We start from the raw sequence: 18902 nt of genomic DNA, 5'->3' as shown, positions 1-18902 counted from the left end.
AACAGCACCCTTTCTTGAAAGCAACAGGCAAAATAGAGGCCACAGTAGTTGGAAGACACAGCTCTTTAATAGAAGCAAGTCAGTGCCCACGTCCCTAGGGGCCACCAAGCTTGGGTACCATTGGTGAAAGGGGGATGACGGTGAGGAGACAGCACCAGTGAGAGAGGAAAGTGGCTGCTGGCAACCTGGGTGTCCCCAGAAAACATAAAGGCAGGACACGGAAACCCTCCAACACATCTGGACAGCAAGTCCGACATGAGAAGAGTGCCCCCTGGTGGCACGATCAGAGAGGCGCTTGGTGGTGCTGCTACAGGACAGGGGTATTCCCTGAATAACTCAGCGGTAAAGAATCTGCCTGCAATGCAGGAGACACAGGAGACATGGGTCCAACCCCTGGGGTGGGAAGATCCCCTGGAGGAGGGCATGGCAACCTACTCCAGTATTCTTGCCTGGAGAATCCCATGGACAGAGGAGCCTGGTGGGCTACAGCCCAAAGGGTCACAAAGACTCAGACACAACTGAAGCGACTTAGCATGCACGTACACACGCTAAGGGACAATGTGGCCACCAAATGCCACATCTTTCAGTCCTTCTAGACGAAGGGAGGTGAGGCATGTTCCACGATCCTGGAAACTCCAGACTTGGAACACTGGTTGGACATGCCCTAGGAGAGCAACTGGCACACCTGTGTGCACATTTCATCCATCCTCGGAAGGGATCTTTCTAGAAGTAGTAGTGGAAGCTAGGGTGTTACAGACAGAAAGGACTTGGGGCCAGGGGACACACACTGCTGCCACGGTCTCAGCTTCCAGGGCCGCCCAGCTGCTCCAGGAGGGCCCTGACCTCGCCCTCCACCCGCAGCAGCTGGGCCTTACGCCAGGGATTAAGGGTGGCTCCCCGGTTATCTTCCAGATCCCTCAGCAGCAGCTCCAGGTGCCGCCGGACCCGGCTGCGATCCCAGCTGTTGAGGTTCCGCTGGACTTCACCCAGGATCACCGACCAGTACTCGGACACTGCTGTCCCCTCCGTCAGCGACACCACGACCCGGGCACCGCCCTCTGCAGCGCTCCCCAAGTCCCGCAGGGCCTGGCGGCACTCTGAGCTCAGCTCGTTGAAGTAGAGACTAGCGGGAGAGAGCAGAGTAGATGCCACTCAGTGGGGCTTCGAGAAGGAAGGCGGAGGGCGGGTGGACAGAAAGCGAAGGGTCTCATAACTCATCCCCTAGCTGTGGAATGCGATGGGGAAAGTGTCTGCAATATGCCAGAGACAGAGGGCGGTGGCCACTGGGAGGCAGGGATGGCACTAGAATTCACTGGGACCAGAGTCGATAGGAACCAGGCCACCAGGACTCTAAGAGAAACAGTGGTGGAGAATCAGGGCAGGGGAAGGGCCCATCACGGATGGGGGGGTGGGGCGATGGGACAGGGTGGGGCAGGGGCAGGAAAACTCACTGCAGCAGCTCCAAGGAAGGGTGCTTCCAGGCAGCCTTGGCTAAGGCCAGGGCTGCCGTGTCACCAGCGCCGTTGTAGGCCACGTTCAGCTCCTGGAGCTGTTGGTTTCGGTCCAGCTGGGCAGCCAGCAGCTCCAGGCCTTCATCCCCAAGGCCCGTGTGCAGTAGAGACAGGTGTTTCAGGGAGGTGTTTCCTGCCAGCCCCTCCAGCAGCAGGGCCACACCCGCCGCCATCAGTGGGTTATTGGACAGCCTAGGGCCACAAGCAGTCTAAGGTTATGAGAGCTCCTAGCAGATGCCCTGTGCTGAGCACCAGGACTTGGGCCTAAAGGGTGCATCTCCTGGGGCAGAGACCAGCCTGGATGCAGAGAAATGCAGGCCAGCAAATGAGAAATAGGGGTAAGCTCACTGCAGAGGAGGAAGAGTGAAACGGAAGCTGGCTTCTCCCTCCCTTCCTCCTGCCTTCCATTCTCCTTGTGACACCCCCCTTCCCTCTCCCCTCTCCCCCTCCCCTTCTTCCTCCTTTTTTCACTCCCTTCCAATCCCTGCTTTGCCCTCTGTTCCCAACTGCCCCTCCTTCTTCCCACCCCATTCATCTCCCCTTACTCCAACCTGAAATCAGGAACCCAGGCATCTCGGTTGCTAGTCAACCAGTCAACACTTTGGGAGCATCTACTGAGTGCCCAGCATCAGGGTCAAACTCGTGAGGCAACAGGGAAAATCCTGGGAGGGAATCAGTGGTGCTGTTACCAGGCAACTGGCCTGGGTGTTATTCCACTAGCCCCTCCCCAGGCTGATTTTAGCCACGTGAGAGGTGGCTACGACCCGTGGTGCTTTCCCCCTGCCTGGCTGCTTATACTAGACAGGGAGGATTGGGGAGAGCAGGGTGGGGGCAGTAAGGAGGGTGGGTCAGGCTCTGCTCCTGCCTTGTTTATTACACCAGGCATGTGGGAAGTGGGGAGCCCACCCTTGACCACAGCTGGCCAGCGGGATGGAGCCCCTGCAGAGGCACTCACCGCAGGGTGGTCACTTCACACTGGTCATGCAGCAGCAGGTCGCGGAGGTCCCTGCAGGCCTCGGGGCCCAGGCTGTTGAGTTGCAACCTAGAGCAGAAGGTGGCCAGAGGGGAGGCGAGAAACCAAGGAAGGAGTTCAGCCTGGAGCCTGCCCACCCACCAGGACCCTCCCTCATCGTGCACCTCTTGTAGTCCACAGCTGCGTCCCCTTCCGTGGCTCTTGTCACCTCCACCCGCACCAGACTCACCCCACCCCCTGGTCCTTCCTCGCTCCCTTGGGTCTCCGGAGAACCCTTTCCTCTGCCCATGCAGGAGGGCAGGGCCTCACCCCAGCTTCCGGGCACGCAGGAAGACAGGCGTGAGCGTGCGCAACCCAGCAGGGTCCAGCTGGCAGGAGGCCAAGTTCACCTCATCCAGGGCATGCTTTCCACTGCCCAGGACAGCTGCCACCACCGTGCACTTGAGGGGCGTCATGCGCACGCCTGCCAGGTTGAGCTGGCGCAGAGAGCCAAGCACCTCGGCAGAGAAGCGCTGATTCTGGAACTCATAGTGGAAGAAGAGGTGGTCCAGGAGCTCCGAGGGGGGAAGCACCTGCCGGCCCAGCTTGCCCAGCTTCTTCTTGATGGCCTGGGCGTTCTCCAGGGCATCCAGGGTCTTGATGGGGCAGCCAAGCTGAGCCAGCACTGCCCGGTTGTGGGCAGACAGAAGCCCACCCATGAACATGGGAAAAAGCTCAAAGACTTCATCGTCTGGAGGCTCGTCCGGGTGGCGCCGTGGACCTTCGACGCCCAGGATACTAGCACCTATCTGGTCTAGGACATCGTCGTTGTAGTAGTCCTCCTCTCGGAACATCTCCAGCACCATGGCCTGGGCCACTGCCTCGCGGCTCTTACCCACCACACGCCCAAATACTCGTGGAACCACCTGGAAGGGAAGCAGTGTGGAGGATTGGGGGGCGGCTGCAGCCTCCTGCTTGCCTTTCAGGCTTCCTGCCTAAGCCTCACAGTCTCCTTTAACCGGAGCGTGATTTGTCAGATCACATCACCCACCCCTCCTGCAGCACCTTCCGTGGCTCCCTGCTGCCCATGTGAAATAGAAAACTGCATAATTTGGCCCCAACTGGACCTTTCCAGAGTCATCTCTCAGCACTTGTCTCACTTACTCCAGACATAAGGAAATTCTTTCTTTTTCCCTAACCCCCCTTCTGTTTCCAAGTTCAGGGTTGATGGAAAAGAATTAGCATATATTATGCATTCAGCTTGAAGAAATTAGCATATACTATTCATCTAGCTTGGTCCCAGGCTGCTGCTGCTAAGTCACTTCAGTCGTATCCAACTCTGTGCGACCCCAGAGACGGCAGCCCACCAGGCTCCCCCGTCCCTGGGATTCTCCAGGAAAGAACACTGGAGTGGGTTGCTAGGTGGTATAAATATATCACCATCTTCAACATCATCACTGTCATCACAGCGGCGATGACTGATGTCACTCCTACTACTTCAGACCCTTCATGACTTGACCTGATGAAATAAAATTCATATTTTAAGGTAAGACAAGAAAACTTCAAACATAACATTTTTCTCTGCCTATTTTGGCCTCCTCCCTTCCTTCTGGTATGCACTGTTCATCTCCATTCTACATTTAACTAGACTTCCCCAATGGCAAAAATACCTGCCACAAAGATCAGTTTCTTTTTCTGGTGTCAGTTATGTGACTTCTTTGAAGATAACATTCCCTTTTCAGTCCTCTAAGGAGTCACGATGATCTACCCTTCACCTTGTATATGCAAACATCTTAGGTGAACTTTATGTAAAATGCCAATATATCATTTTCCTTAAAGATATCGATTGATGCAAAACAAGATTTCTCAGATGACCTGGGAGGATACTGGGCCTCACTTCATGGGAGACCTTAGCTTCAATACTTACTTATGATCTTATCAGTGCTATTAGGTCTATTACTTATTCTGTTCAGCTCAGTTCAGTCGCTCAGTCGTGTCCGACTCTCTGCGACCCCATGAATCGCAGCACACCAGGCCTCCCTGTCCATCACCAACTCCCGGAGTCCACTCAAACTCATGTCTGAGTTGGTGATGCCATCCAGCCATCTCATCCTCTGTCATCCACTTCTCCTCCTGCCCCCAATCCCTCCCAGCATCAGAGTCTTCTCCAATGAGTCAACTCTTTGCATGAGATGGCCAAAGTATTGGAGTTTCAGCTTTAGCATCAGTCCTTCCAATGAACACCCAAGACTGATCTCCTTTAGGATGGACTGGTTGGATCTCCTTGCAGTCCAAGGGACTCTCAAGAGTCTTCTCCAGCATCACAGTTCAAAAGCGTCAATTCTTCAGCACTCAGCTTTCTTCACAGTCCAACTCTCACATCCATACATGACCACTGGAAAAACCATAGCCTTGACTAGACGGACCTTAGTTGGCAAAGTAATGTCTATGCTTTTGAATATGCTATCTACGTTGGTCATAACTTTTCTTCCAAGGAGTAAGCGTCTTTTAATTTCATGGCTGCAATCACCATCTGCAGTGATTTTGGAGCCCCCCAAAATAAAGTCTGACACTGTTTCCACTGTTTCCCCATCTGTTTCCCATGAAGTGATGGGACCAGATGCCATGATCTTCGTTTTCTGAATGTTGAGCTTTAAGCCAACTTTTTCACTCTCCTCTTTCACTTTCATCAAGAGGCTCTTTAGTTCCTCTTCACTTTCTGCCATAAGGGTGGTGTCATCTGCATATCTGGGGTTATTGATATTTCTCCCGGCAATGTTGATTCCAGCCTGTGCTTCTTCCAGCCCAGCGTTTCTCATAATCTACTCTGCATAGAAGTTAAATAAGCAGGGTGACAATATACAGCCTTGATGTACTCCTTTTCCTATTTGGAACCAGTCTGTTGTTCCATGTCCAGTTCTAACTGTTGCTTCCTGACCTGCATATAGGTTTCTCAAGAGACAGGTCAGGTGCTCTGGTATTCCCATCTCTTTCAGAATTTTCCACAGTTTGTTGTGATCCACACAGTCAAAGGCTTTGGCATAGTCAATAAAGCAGAAATAGATGTTTTTCTGGAACTCTCTTGCTTTTTCCATGATCCAGCGGATGCTGGCAATTTGATCTCTGGTTCCTCTGCCTTTTCTAAAAGCAGCTTGAACATCTGAAAGTTCATGGTTCATGTATTGCTGAAGCCTGGCTTGGAGAATTTTGAGCATTACTTTACTAGCATGTGAGATGAGTGCAATTGTGTGGTAGTTTGAGCATTCTTTGGGATTGCCTTTCTTGGGATTGGAATGAAAATTGACCTTTTCCAGTCCTGTGGCCACTGCTGAGTTTTCCAAATTTGCTGGCATTTGCCTATTTTATAAGACTGTTGTTCCCTGAATTACCATGTGACTGAGCTTCAGATAAAATTCATGATTAGGCAACTTGAAAGTGAAAGTTAATCACACAGTCTCATCTGACTCTTTGCAATCCCATGGACTGCAGCCTACCCGGCTCCTCTGTCCATGGAATTCTCCAGGCAAGAGGGCTGGAGTGGGTTGCTCTTTCCTTCTCCAGGGGATCTTCCCTACCTGGCCGAGTCTCCTGCATTGCAGGCAGATTCATTACCAACTGAGCCACTAGGGAAGGCCAGGCAACTTGAAATACTGATCAAATATATAGTTCTATAAGATGAATGACTGTAAGTTGTAACTCTAGATATGGGATGAAGCAACAAGAGGGAATCATTTTCTGGATCATAACAGACTAGTAAGACAGGCAGGTCAGAGGATTTTGGCTACTGTTAACAAGGCCTAGTCCAGTAACAGCACACTGAGTGACCCATCAATGAAACCCTTGCCTGGCCTGGGAATGAGCAGTCCTAGTTCCCTGGAACAAATTGGTCACAAACTGCCTCCCAAACCTTGATCAAAATTAAAACTGAAAGGGAAGGGATTGTAAAATAAAGAATGTTGCCCACCACACAATTCTACAAATCAAGTCATAAGTCACTGCAGTTGCTGGCCTACAATAACCTTGAAAGGAATTCAGGGCAAAGATCAGGATGAGGCAATTTGTGCTCTGGTTAAACTGACAGTGAAAGTGAAAGAGGAGAGTGAAAATGCTGACTTAAAACTCAGCATTCAAAAAATGAAGATCATAGCATGCAGTCCCATCACTTCAGGCAAACAGAAGGGGAAACAGTGGAAACAGTGACAGAATTTATTTTCTTGGGCTCCAAAATTACTGCAGATGGTGACTGCAGCCATGAAATCAAAATTCACTTGCTCCTTGGAAGAAAAGCTATGACCAACTTAGCATATTAAAAAGCAGAGACATTCCTTTGCTGACAAAGGTCCGTCTAGTCAAAGCTATGGTTTTTCCAGTAGTCATGTATGGATGTGAAAGTTGGACTACAAAGAAAGCTGAGCATGGAAGAATTGATGGTTTTGAACTGTGGTGTTAGAAAAGACTCTTGAGAGTCCCTTGGACTGCAAGGAGATCCAACCAGTCCATCCTGAAGGAAATCAGTCCTGAATATTCATTGGAAGGACTGATGCTGAAGCTGAAGCTCCAATACTTTGGCCACCTGATGCGAAGAACTGACTCACTGGAAAAGACCTTGATGCTGGGTAACACTGAAGGCAGGAGGAAAAAGGGACGACAGAGGATGAGATGGTTGGATGGCATCACCTACTCGATGGACATGAGTTTGAGCAAGATCCAGGAATTGGTGATGGACAGGGAAGCCTAGTGTACCGCAGTCCACGGGGTCGCAAAGAGTCAGACACTACTGGGCGACTGAACTGGACTGAAACTGACAGAACTGGTCCTTAGGTATTTTCTGGAGAAGTTTTTATGAACCTGGATTCTTGCATCTTTCCATACTTAGGAAAGCACTAAAACCATTAACTAAGATGTCTGTTCCTCATGACTAGATGGGGCTTCCTAGTGGCTCAGTGGTAAAGAACCCATCTACCAAGGAGCAGATGTGGGTTCAATCCCTAGGTCAGAAAGATCCCCTGGAGAAGCAAATGGCAACCCCCTCCACTATTCTTGTCTGGAGAATACCATGGACAGAAAAGCCTGGTGGGCTACAGTCCATGAGGTCACGATACGACTGAGGCAACTAAACACACATAGACACACACACACACTCCCTTCAACAAAATAGTATATGTCTCCCTCGTTACCTCTGAAATAGTTCTTAGAACTCTCTGAGAGACTGTCTCCCAGGTTATAATACTCAGATTGGCTTGAATTAAAATTTCCATTTCTTTCTTAGATATGTTATGGAACCATTGACCGAAGCGGCCCTCCTTGACCAGAGCGATGATGACCACTTGCATGAGTTATCTCACAGTAGGAGGTCCCAAAGAGGAACATGGTGCTGCTGCCAAAAACTAACCTGGAAAATCTGGGAGGGGCCAAAAGGAGGGAGGAGATGCCAGCCCCATAATACTGTCCTACTAACCTCCCAGAATCCTGCACACTGGAATCCATCTTGGCTAAGAGAGGCACACGCCACTTGGAAGGACCCTGAGTCAGACTAAATATGGGCCAAGATGATTGACCAAAGACAACCCAGAAATTAATCTCATCACCATAACACCTGCGACTGTGAGTCACAGTGCAGAGCAGTTCTGCTTCTCTCCACCCCCTTTCCCACTGCTCTCTGCCTGGACCTCCCTTCCCAATAAAGCCTCTTGCTTTGTCAGTATGTGTCTCCCCAGACAATTCATTTCCAAGAGTTAGACAAGAGCCCACTCTCAGGCCCTGGAAAGGGTCCTCCCTCCTGCAACAGATGGACGATTGATTAATTTTTCATTGACAGGCCCCTGCCAACCACAGCGCCTTCATCACAGCCTCTCACTCACTCTGCTCTTGTCCTCTCTGCTTCTCTCTCTCTCTCTTTTCTGTCTTTTTGACAGTGCTAAGATTTTTCCTCCTTCAAAGCTACATCCTCTTCCTGGAGTGTTTTCCCCTGAGTGCTTCTCCTGGTTAATCCTCCAGGGATCAGATTAAATGCCCTTCCTACAGAGCTGCTTTCCTTATCCCCTTAAATCAGGTCCCCACCTTACACACTTCCACAGCACCTGGAACTTGGCTTTCCAGGCACTTCCCAAGATTTTTAATCATATGCTGACATGTTTGTATTGAGACTGCATGATCAAAAAAGACAAAAACCTGGGGTTCTGTTAGGTTTCTTCCTCGGAATCTAACACATTGTCTAGCACATGGCAGGCACTCAAATATCTGTTGAAAAAAAATGGATGTTTGGGAGGTTGGTGACATCACATCCCATGTTTGCAATGGTTCTGAGAAGAAAGGACCTCCAGCCAGAGCCACGAGGTTGTTCTGTGGCACCTCTTCTACTGATGTGCTGCAGTCCATGGGGTTGCAGAGAGTCAGGCACGACTGAACAACTGAACAATAACCTCTAATGCCTGCCTTTTTTTTTTTTTCACTTGTTACAGGCAGGGTTCTCACCATGGAGGTAGAGTGTCCCTCCCCCAACCATCATCTGGACACAAGATACGAAAGCAGTCACTCTGGGAAGCTGAATCAATAGGCTCATATAGACACAGATGGGACCCAACCTCTGCTAGGCAACCCTCCCTCCAAGAGGGGCTGGGGGTGTGGTGCCCCCTCAAGTAATTGAGCGGCTTTCTGAATCCCTTCAGGAGACCACAACCTCACTGCGATCCAGATGAAGCAAGTACATCCTCAAAGGGGTGGAGCAGCCTCAGCAATGGCCATTACCTTCCTGCCTGGGTTGATGCTGTGAGAAGGGATGGGCTGCCTGAGCCTGTTTATGTTTAACAGCAAAAAAAATTTTAAGCTTTTTATTTATTTTTATTATGCTGCATTGGGTCCTACTCTCGGCATGTAAAACCTCAGTTGCATCATGTAGGATCTAGTTCCCTGACTAAGGATCCAACCTGGACCCCCTGAATTGGGAGGGTGGAGTCTTAGCCGCTGGACCACCAGGGAAGTCCCTAACAAACAATTAAATAGCACTTACTATGTGCCAGGATCTGCAGATGAAGACATTTAATCCTCATATTGGGCCAATGATACAGATACTTTATTTTTCCAGTTTGGAGTAGGAAATGGCAACCCACTCCATTATTCTTGACTGAAAAATTCTATGGACAGGGGAGCCTGAGCGGACTACAGTCCATGGGGTTGTAAAGAGTTGGATATGACCGAGTGAATGAACACACACATTATTCCCATTTTAACAGATAAGGACCTTGAGACACAGGGAGATTAAGTAACTTGTACAAAGTCACACAGCTACTTAAGTGGCAGAGCCTAGATTTGAACCCAGGTAGCTGTGTTATAGAATCCCTATTCTTAACCCTGATGTTTTGCTGCCTATAAAAAGGAAAACTTGTTAAAATTTTGTCCACTTACCAAGGCCCTGCTTCTTCAAGATAGGTAACTGAAACATTTCTACAGAGGACCGGGGTTACCAGCAAAGAACCACAGCTTCACAGAAATATCCATAGTACATCAGTAAAGTTTAGCAGAAAAAGCACAGGATTCGGAACTATAAAACCTGCACTCAGATCCAAGTTATTCTATTTACTGAGTGACCTTGGTCAAGTTACTTAGCCTCTGCAAGCCCCAGTTTCTTCGTCTATAAAAAGGATTATAATAGTGTTTCATTTACAAGGCATCCGGCAGACATCAGCTGAGAGTGGATATTTCTTCCCATCAAAAACTTAGTGCATCTGCACTGCTCACAGCACAGTCCTCAGGCCCGTTATTTGGTTTCTGGAGCGGACCTGCACCCTGGACGGATTGTCCTAAATCAATTACCAATGCCATTTATCCTCCTGATATAAATGAATAAAACAGCATCTGCTTTATAAACCTGTCTCTGGTGATTAAGTTAGGATGAGACGTCACTCCCAGAGTCTAATCACCTCTGAGGAATAGATACAGTTGGGTTTCTGGACCTGCAAAGCACAGGATAAACCCTGGACTGTAGTGACCCCTGCCGCCAAGCAACGAAGACTAGAAGGAGAGATATTAAACCACCCCCCAAAACCTATCATCAGAGTTATGGGATTGTTATTAATAAAGTCCCTGCACCCTCAGATCCCCCTCCAAGCGTTCCCCAGCCTATGGCTTCTCTCTCCCTCTTCCTTATACCCCAATCCCATTAAAAGCCAGACTGCCCAGATCTGAAACAGAGCCAAGAAGGAGATTCACAGTTACGCAGGGAAAACAGGTTCCTTCTGGGAGAGGAGCAGGGGTTGAACACGGAGGATGGGGACCGGCAGCCGGGGGTCCTGGGGCTGTTACCTTGAGCAGGTTGAAGAGCAGCGGCAGGGCCCGCAAGGGCAGCAGCTTGGCCATGATGCCCAGGACCAGGCTGACGTCCTCCCCGACGCGGCCCACGAGCTCGGCCACTTCCTTGCCCACCCGCTGCAGAGTCGTCTTCCGCAAACCCAGCACGATGTAGAGGGCAGCCAGGTATTCCTGCATGGCGGGCACGGTGAACACGAAGGTACCCGCGTGTCCTGGCTCCACACATGGGGCCAGAAAAAACCGCAGGGCGTCTCGGCGGAAAACGCGCAGCAGCTGAAACTCCTCTTCTGTCTGGACGCCGGCTTCTAGGCAGCCACGCACGTCCTCTTCAGAAAAGTAGGTCTTGCGGGAGGACACGCCCTCGTAGGCCAGCTTGCCCATAGTTCGGGCCGCATAGGCCATCAGGGACAACTTGGAGGGGTCAGTGCTGTCCAGCATCTCCCCACTGAAGTTAAGACGCAGGAAGCTGGTGTAGATGCTCGTGAGGGTCTGGCCGGCCAGCGTGGGAGCATGCAGGAAGTGCAGGGTGGCACAGACGAGCCAGCAGTAGGAGGGCAGGAAGCAGGCAGCAGCGATCTGATGGTGCCCTTCCAGGTTCCGGGTCAGCATCTGCACCAGGTGGTCGCGCTGAGCCGGCGTGACCGACACCGCCCCGGCTCCGGGCCCACAGTCTGGCTGGTTGAGGCGGAGCTGGAAGTAGAGCTTCTGGAGGTTGGTATCGGAGAAGCCACAGATCTCGCCATAGCGGCCCACGTACTTGCTGGGGATGCGGCCGATGGCAGAGGGCCGGGTGGTCACCAGAATGCTGGCCTGGGAAGGGCATGGTGGAGGGTTAAGAAAGACCCTGGTGTCCTCACTGCCTCACTTGCCAGGGACGAGAGTCCAAGGGTGAAGATGATGATGACCTCAGTAATAATAACTCAGACTTATTGTGGACCCACTATGATCCAGGGCACCGTGCTAAGCACTTCATATGCAGCATCTCATTTGATCAACGCAACTCAAGGAGAGAAGGAAGTGGAAGCCTGGAGAAGCTACTGACCAGCTCAGTCCCATAGCTCAGAAGCGGAGGGAAAGGATTTGAACTAACCCAAAGCCTACGCTCCTATGTATTAAATATGTGGACCCAGAACATAAAAATCCTTAGGAGGCAAGTTAGGGACAGCAAATCGGGGCAGGGCACACTCACCTCAGGCAACATGTATTTGCGCAGCAGGTTGGTGATGATGGCAGCTGGCGCCTCTGGCTTCTCGGGGTCACTGCAAAGCCCTGTGCTGGCCAATGAGAAATTGAGGTTGAGATGCTCCAAGCCGTGGAGCACAAAGAGCAGGCGGGAGCCGGCAGCAGCCATCAGAGGCAGAATCTCCTTCAGGGCAGTGTAGCGCTGGGCTACAAGTTGGCACAAGGAGGCAGGAGCAGGGCCCAGGGATGACAGGTCCTCACAGGAGAAGGGGATGAGCAGCTCAAAGGCTGGCAGCCGTCCATAACACCAGTCCAAGACCATCTTGCGCACCAGCGTGCTCTTGCCTGTGCCCACGGTCCCGTAAAGCACCACCGTCTGCACCCGGCGCCCACAGGCATCTGGGTCAAAGAGCTGAGACAGGGCTAGCGGGGGGAGCCCAGCAGAGGGTGGCTGACGCTCCAGGGCCAGTTCAGCCAGTGGGCGCAGCAGCTCATCAGGGGTGCTCTCACGGATCACAGGGTCTACATGGACTGTGTCTAGTGCAAAGGTCGGGCCGAACTGGCGCTCTTCCCTGGGCAGCCGACTGAACCACTCGGCCAGATTGTGGCGGTGCCGGTGGAGAGCTTCTGAACGGGAAGGCAAGAGGAGAGAGAGGCATCAGGGAGAGGGGCGGGGAAACGCAAGAACTTAGGGAGATGGTAGGGTCAAGCTGCCGAGTAGACAGATGCTGGAGTCCAAAATGGTGCTGGACACACAAGACTCGCTCAGAATGTCCAGGAAGTTCAGACCCCTGTGACAGGAAGTGGGGAGCCATGGGATGAGTGACGGTGAGTCTGGGCTGACTGGTTGCACGATTATCTGTGCATGATCACCCTGACAGCTAGAGGCAGCGTGTTGAAGAGAGGGATGATGCGTCCCTCCCAGTGCTTTGTACACCGTGAGTGTGCACTGCATGAGTGTCGCAGGAAAGGGTAGACAGATAGATGGATAATAAGGCCAGGGAGAGTGGGTCCACAGATGGCCGATGGTAACGGGTGCTCTATACCACCTTCCTGCTTGCTTCTCTGCCCACCCTCCCCGACCTCATCACACCCCCTGGGATCCCAGCAGCCCCTCTCCTCAGGCTGACTGAGGAGCCAGTCCCTTTACCAGATGCAGCAATGCCCCGGAACAACTGTCCGTGCCTCCCGCATGAAGGACCATTGCCCACTGAGCTTCCGTTGTGGCGTATAAAGGCCCTGTGAGCAAAGAGAGGGAGTGAGTTGGGGCTTGGCTCTTGGGCTCAGGCTCCATAGAGGCTCAGAGTCCAGTCCTGCCTCAGCTGATAGACTTCTGGCTTCATGAGATCCAGCCCTGACCCTGGACATCCAAGTCCAGAGCCTCGTCTGACTCTCTCACACCCTTCCCAGGGCCTGAGGTCTCGCCCCTAGCCCTCCAGCTCCCCAGTGCTCCCTGCCTGCCGGGAACTCAGGCTGCCCTCTGCCGGACTCCGCCCACCTTCCACCAGTTCTTCCTCTGGCTGACCACTGTGACTTGCACCATGGATGATATAAGCCAACTTCCCCTTTAGGTCTAGTAGCTGACTCTCTAAGCTCTCTACCCACCGGAAGACCAACCTCTCCCCAGGGCATCAAGCTCTCTGCAAGTCCTGACCCTTCCCAGGCTACTCTTCTGTGTCCAGATGTGTCCTAAAGTATGACACCAAGGCCTCACCTCGGAGACCCAAGAGGGCGCTCCCCTTTAAGGGGCCAACTCCAGTGAATCAGGAAGGGGATATGTTCATCTACAGAGAGAAAGAAGAAGGAAGAAATAGCATCAAGAACTCACCTACATTAGCTCAACAATACACAGACCCCCACATCTACATCAACTCCCGTCATCATTTGCTCTCATAGCATCACGAACTGCCCCTTTGCAGCAGTTACTATATTTCATTATGTAATTATTTCATTAACATTCATTCACACACCCATTCTTCCATGAGAGCGGGGATTACATCTGTTTTGTTCATAATTATCTACTTAGAACTAAGCACAGGGTCCATCTGGCACACAGCAGGCACTCAATAAATATCTATTTAACACAAAATGAAGTCAGACAAGTGTTCCTCGGCTTATGTAGCTACAGGGACCCTCAAAGATCTTCCAGTTCAACTCCCTTAGTTTAGGATGGGAGAAAGGAAGCTGGGGAGGTGCAGTGACTTGTTCAAGGTCAACAGCTAGTGAATCACAGAGCTGGAACCAGCACACCTGGTGTCTGGATCCCTGTTCTCCTAGGGGTGCTGTCTGGACTCTGAAGATGAAGGGAGAGTTGGAAGCAGAAACCCCTGCTTCCTGCTCACCTGCTGGCTGGAGTACTCTTCCTAGACCAGGGCTCCAAGAGGCCCTGGGCAAACGGCAGCCCCACCTCATGGCAGGAGAAAAGATCAGAGCCTGCAAGACTGAGCACACCGCCTTCTAGCCTGTTCTCCTGCAGGAAAAAATGGTATGAATGGACCTCACACACCCCAACTTTCCCACCCCACCTCCCCGAGCAGGCCAAAGGGTGGCCTTCCTCCTCAAGAGAACATTAGCTTTTCCTTAAGCGTCAGTGTTGCCAAAGCCCTGGCCTGGCCTTCAAACCTGCCTCCTCCACATCCCCCACCTGAGTGATCTCATTTTATCTCCTACTACCCACTGCCTCTACCCTATGGCTTCATGATCGCCTTTCTCCTGAGTTCCAGCCTAATGAACTATTTAGTTGTCCTTTAAAAAAAAAAAGTTATTTATTTTGGCCGCACTGCAAAGCATGTGGGTGGGATCTTAGTTCCTTGACTAGGGATGGAACCTGGACCCCCTGCAATGCAAGCACGGAGTCTTAACCACTGGACTACCAGGGAAGTCCCCCTTGTTGTCCTTTTCTTCTTTTGCTTGGCTTCCAGCAAACTCATAGGAGTTCTGTGTTCATATTCAGAAGCTTTTCTGAGCCAACAATTCCCAGTAAACAATCATCCACTCTCCTCTAAAGTTTTTCTGTAGCTATCGGGTCCTTTTAGCTGAGTTTTAATAGTTTGACCGTTTTATCTTCTCTGTGACTTTTATCTAACTTGCTTTTCAGGCTGGCATACATAACAGATAAATGAATGAAGGACTTCCTACTTGGTGTCTCCATATGGTCATCCTGCCTGGGCTTCACGACGCATGCTCGCAGAACTGAACTCAGCATCCCTCCTCCCTGTTCAGGTACTTTACCGCACATCTTCCCAATCACATGGTTTCTTCTTGAAATCTGACCACTTTGTCTTCAAATTCTTCCCTCCTCCTTCAACCACTCGAAACAGCCCGGCCGTTCCTCCTCCCCATTCTTTGCCAGCCTGTTCCTGTTGCATCATCCCTCCCACCCCTGTGCTAACTCAGACCCTCCCCAGACTTCCGGGGACCCCTCTTCTCTTTACCTTCTCTCTGCCTTCAGTGCCATTCCATTCCCATCCCTCATCCCAGCCACCAATCACCTCCCTAAAATCCTAGATTGTTGGAGTCCAAATACCTGACCTACAACTGCTATTTTTCTGATAATGCCCCTGACCGGTGCCTTATCCACCAGGCTTTCCAAATCTTGCTTGCACTTTACTAATTTTGTTCATACTCTTCCGTCAGCTTGGAATGACCTTTCTCTCCTGCCAGACTCCTACCCAAGCTTTTAAAAACTGCTTAAAGTCCCTCTCTCCTGGGCAGTCTTTCCCCATCCCTGAGTTCCCTTAAATGAAGCACACAGCTATTTGGCAGCCGGTCTCCACTGGGATGTGTCTCCTTAAGGGCAGGACACACTTAGGGAGAAGTGGGTGCACTGGGCCCTCTTCCCAGCAGGGCCAACCAGTGGAGGTGCAGGCTGGGGCTCAGACCTGGAGTCCCGGTTGCAGAAGCAGCGTTAGGAGGCGGCCCTGGCAAGCTGGAAAAGCTCGGGGAAACTAGCTCAGTGGGAAAAAATCAGACGCAGGGCCTCTGATTCAAGATGGGACTCGTGGTGGAGGCGGGGGTGGGGAGGGTAACTTTCGGAGGATCACCCCGGGTCTCCAGAGCAATGAGAAAAGAAGAGGGCACCGCAGGAAAGGTACCAGGTCTGTGCTCGCACAAATCCAGAGCCTTAATCCGGGACCCCAGCTTTCCTTGTTCAAGTTGGTTTCAGACCAAAGGGGAGAGCCCGCCACAACGGCCACCATTCAGCGCACCGCTACGTCCTACGCAACCCCGGCAGCCAGCTCCTTGCGGCTCCAGCCCAGCCCCGCCCCGCCCCCGCTGCTTAGACCTTTACCCGCCGCGGTCCAGGCCGGGAGCGGTAGCCGCCGGAGTCTCTCGCTTACTCGCAGAGGCCCCGGCTCAGCGCCGCGCTTCCTGCCCGCCCCGCCCGCCTGCGCGGAGCCCTGCCCTTTCTGGCTACCCGCCCGGCAGCGGGCATGCGCGAGAACGCGCCTCAGCGTTCCGGGCCTCCGGGTCCTGGGACGAGGGCGATAGCGAGAGAGGCTGGGGTCCCGGGAGCAGGCCCGGGGCGGGGACTTCTTCCGCATTCGTCCGGCCATCTCCCCGCGCCTCCCATGCTACACCTCTCCATCCGGCTGGAACTGTCTTCTGCAGGTCACCGAGCGACAATCTCATCCCATTAGTCACCATCTTTCAGGCAGGGCTTGTTGCAACGCCCAGTGTACAGATGAAGGCACTGCCGCTCAGAAAGGTGAAATGACTTGCACCGCCGGTTGACCCAACTTGGAAGAACCAGATCAAGAATCTGGGGCCTGGGTCTTCCTGACCCCTGGACCTTCCCAAGGCGATCTCACTCCCTCATCCCCAGAACATTCTTCCCTCTGTGCCTCTTCAACTGCTTCAGCCTACCTCCTGGCAGAGATCTTGGGATCTTGGGTCTTCCCTCTGTACCTGGCTCTCTTCACCTCTGCCCAGAACCTCTGTCTGTGGCTACTGGTCACTTGCCTCAAGGAAGAGAGAAGAATGGGGCGAGGGACTGCTCCCACCTCTAACTGCCCTTCTTGTCTGGCACCCAGTCATAGCCTAGCTCTGGGGCTTCCTGGTCCTCAAAACCCCCACTCTCATCCCTGTGCTTCCATACCTGGCATGCTCAGGACCCTTGAAGCTGAGGGAGGCGTCACCCGCCACCCACAGCCAGGGCATGCCTCCGCAAGCAAACACAGGTGTGCACTGAACAGAGGTGTGCAGTAGGGAACTGGTAGAGAAGCAGCGGGGCAGGGCTGGGAAGAGGGCTTTGTGATCTTGATTTCAGCAAGGCAGCAGTGAGCAGTGGCTTGAAGCAAGATCTTTATTCCCTCTCCAGGAACTGAACCTGGGTAGCCTGGATGATAAACAGAAGCCCTAGCCACCAGACCAACAAGGGCTAGAGGCTAGAAAACATTTTTCCCTGGATCTTTGCCCCCAGTGAAAAATACATGTGTCACAGAGGCAGAAATTGTAAATGTTGGTACAAAGTATCATAAGAGACAACAGGTGGGAGAGCATATAGAGAAATGGTTTGTTTAGTTAAGGCAGAAGCAAGGCAGAGATGTACACCCGGAAAGAAGGGGCGTACCCCTTAGAGAGGAAGAGTGCAGTAAAATAGCAGTGAAGTCATTTATATAGGTCAGTTCTTCTGGGTCTTTGTCTTCCTTCAGCCAATTACCTGGTTTCTTTTCCTGTACCTGACCTACTCTGGGACCCTCCCCTGGTTGCACAGGCATCCCTCAGTCAAGATTTATCTCAAAGTGAAGGCTTCTGGGAGGCACAAGACTCATTCATTATTGCCTGGAATTATCCCCTGACTTTTGACCCTCAAGGAGCCTTTCTGCGCATGTGTAGTGTCTCCTTTTTCCCAAAAAGGGGGGAATGGAGATCCCTTAATCCTTTACTCGAACAGTTTTGCACATCTTTGTCCTTGCCATGACTATTACCTTGACAAAGACTAGGGGGAGGCTGATTATAAATTCCTCAACTGGAGCCTACCTATCTCTTATATCAGGAATTGCAAACAGTTGTAAACTATCCAGGCTGAAGCCTGCTTCTTCCAGCCCCATGAAATGCAAACAGGAGCCCAGTTGTAAATGTCTAGCCTGGAGCCCATCTATCTCCTGACTCAATCTCTACCCTCCATCCTTGTTTACTTTTTTTTCCCCTTGTTTACTTATACATGTAAACATCTGTTCTTTCACCAAACATGTGGTATTGGGCTAAGACTGAACATCAAGACCAAGAAGAACTGTTGTAGCCACGCGTTCCGGGAAACAAACTCACTCAGAAGGACAATGCAGATAGTGGAGTGCAGTTTATTACACCGCCCGGCCCAAGGCAGAGTCTCCTCTTAGCCAAGGACCCCAACCAGCATTTGTGAAAATCTTTTATACCCCATGTGTACGTGTCTGAACCCACCACTCCAAATTCCTTGAGACTTACATAAACCAAGGAAAATACAATCCCAATAACCCATCATTCACGTGCTATGTGCTCATGTGCTCAAACAGTCAAACAGTTAGCCAATAATCAATAAACCCAAGGTTACACTCCGATAGACACAGAAAAACTTATGGCCTGTCTGGAGGAAGGGGTAATTAGTGTGTGTTTTCTCTTAGGTGATGAGTCACCTAGATATGATCTTCAAGGTTCCCCTGTCTGGAGGGGGTCTTATCCTTCTGTTGTTTTCAAGGGCACTAAACACAGAGTTCAGAGCCCATTGGAAAGGTGGCTGAGCATGATCAGCATGAACAGGCCTAAGATGGAGTCCAGACCCTATGAATTTCTTCTTCAGAACAAGGACCAGACCAGAGCAGCTCCACTCTAGGGGACCCAAAGGTCCGTACTTCAGAGGCGGATAAAAGCCTTAGGAAAGTCTGGGAGAGGAAGTTACTAACTGACTGTGACCTGGAAGTGACATTTAAACTGTATCTTAAAAAATAAGATGGTACTCAGCCCCAAAA

At 51.5% G+C, this 18902-nt stretch overlaps 1 protein-coding gene across 2 annotated transcripts; it reads right to left on the bottom strand.

Annotated features, from left to right (window-relative positions):
• Positions 1-45: 45 nt before the first annotated feature.
• Positions 46-16349, bottom strand: NLRX1 (NLR family member X1). Of its 2 annotated transcripts, XM_040258131.1 has the most exons (10): positions 16244-16349; positions 14295-14422; positions 13667-13736; positions 13103-13191; positions 11960-12579; positions 10765-11580; positions 2794-3389; positions 2467-2553; positions 1452-1703; positions 46-1123 (listed from the first exon to the last, which is right to left on the bottom strand). In XM_040258131.1, the coding sequence occupies exons 2-10, from the start codon at positions 14362-14364 to the stop codon at positions 802-804; spliced, it is 2922 nt and encodes a 973-aa protein (XP_040114065.1). In that variant the 5' UTR covers positions 14365-14422; positions 16244-16349; the 3' UTR covers positions 46-801. The 2 variants fall into 2 exon arrangements, with proteins under 2 accessions (XP_040114065.1, XP_040114066.1); XM_040258132.1 differs by lacking the exons at positions 13103-13191; positions 13667-13736.
• Positions 16350-18902: the final 2553 nt, after the last annotated feature.

Source organism: Oryx dammah, unplaced genomic scaffold (genome assembly GCF_014754425.2).
Source record: "Oryx dammah isolate SB20612 unplaced genomic scaffold, SCBI_Odam_1.1 HiC_scaffold_17, whole genome shotgun sequence".
Lineage (NCBI taxonomy): Eukaryota > Metazoa > Chordata > Mammalia > Artiodactyla > Bovidae > Oryx > Oryx dammah.
The sequence above is the reverse complement of the archived record's forward strand: the minus strand, read 5'-3'. Positions and strand labels throughout refer to the sequence as shown.

Excerpts from the sequence above, each read along its gene's own strand:
- NLRX1 (XM_040258131.1), bottom strand. The coding sequence starts at position 14,364 with ATGAGGTGGGGCTGCCGTTTGCCCAGGGCCTCTTGGAGCCCTGGTCTA. Across the intron at positions 11,581-11,959 it reads GCAAATACATGTTGCCTGAG|GCCAGCATTCTGGTGACCAC; the intron begins GTGAGTGTGCCC and ends TGCCCTTCCCAG. Across the intron at positions 1,704-2,466 it reads TGTGAAGTGACCACCCTGCG|GCTGTCCAATAACCCACTGA; the intron begins GTGAGTGCCTCT and ends TTGTGGCCCTAG.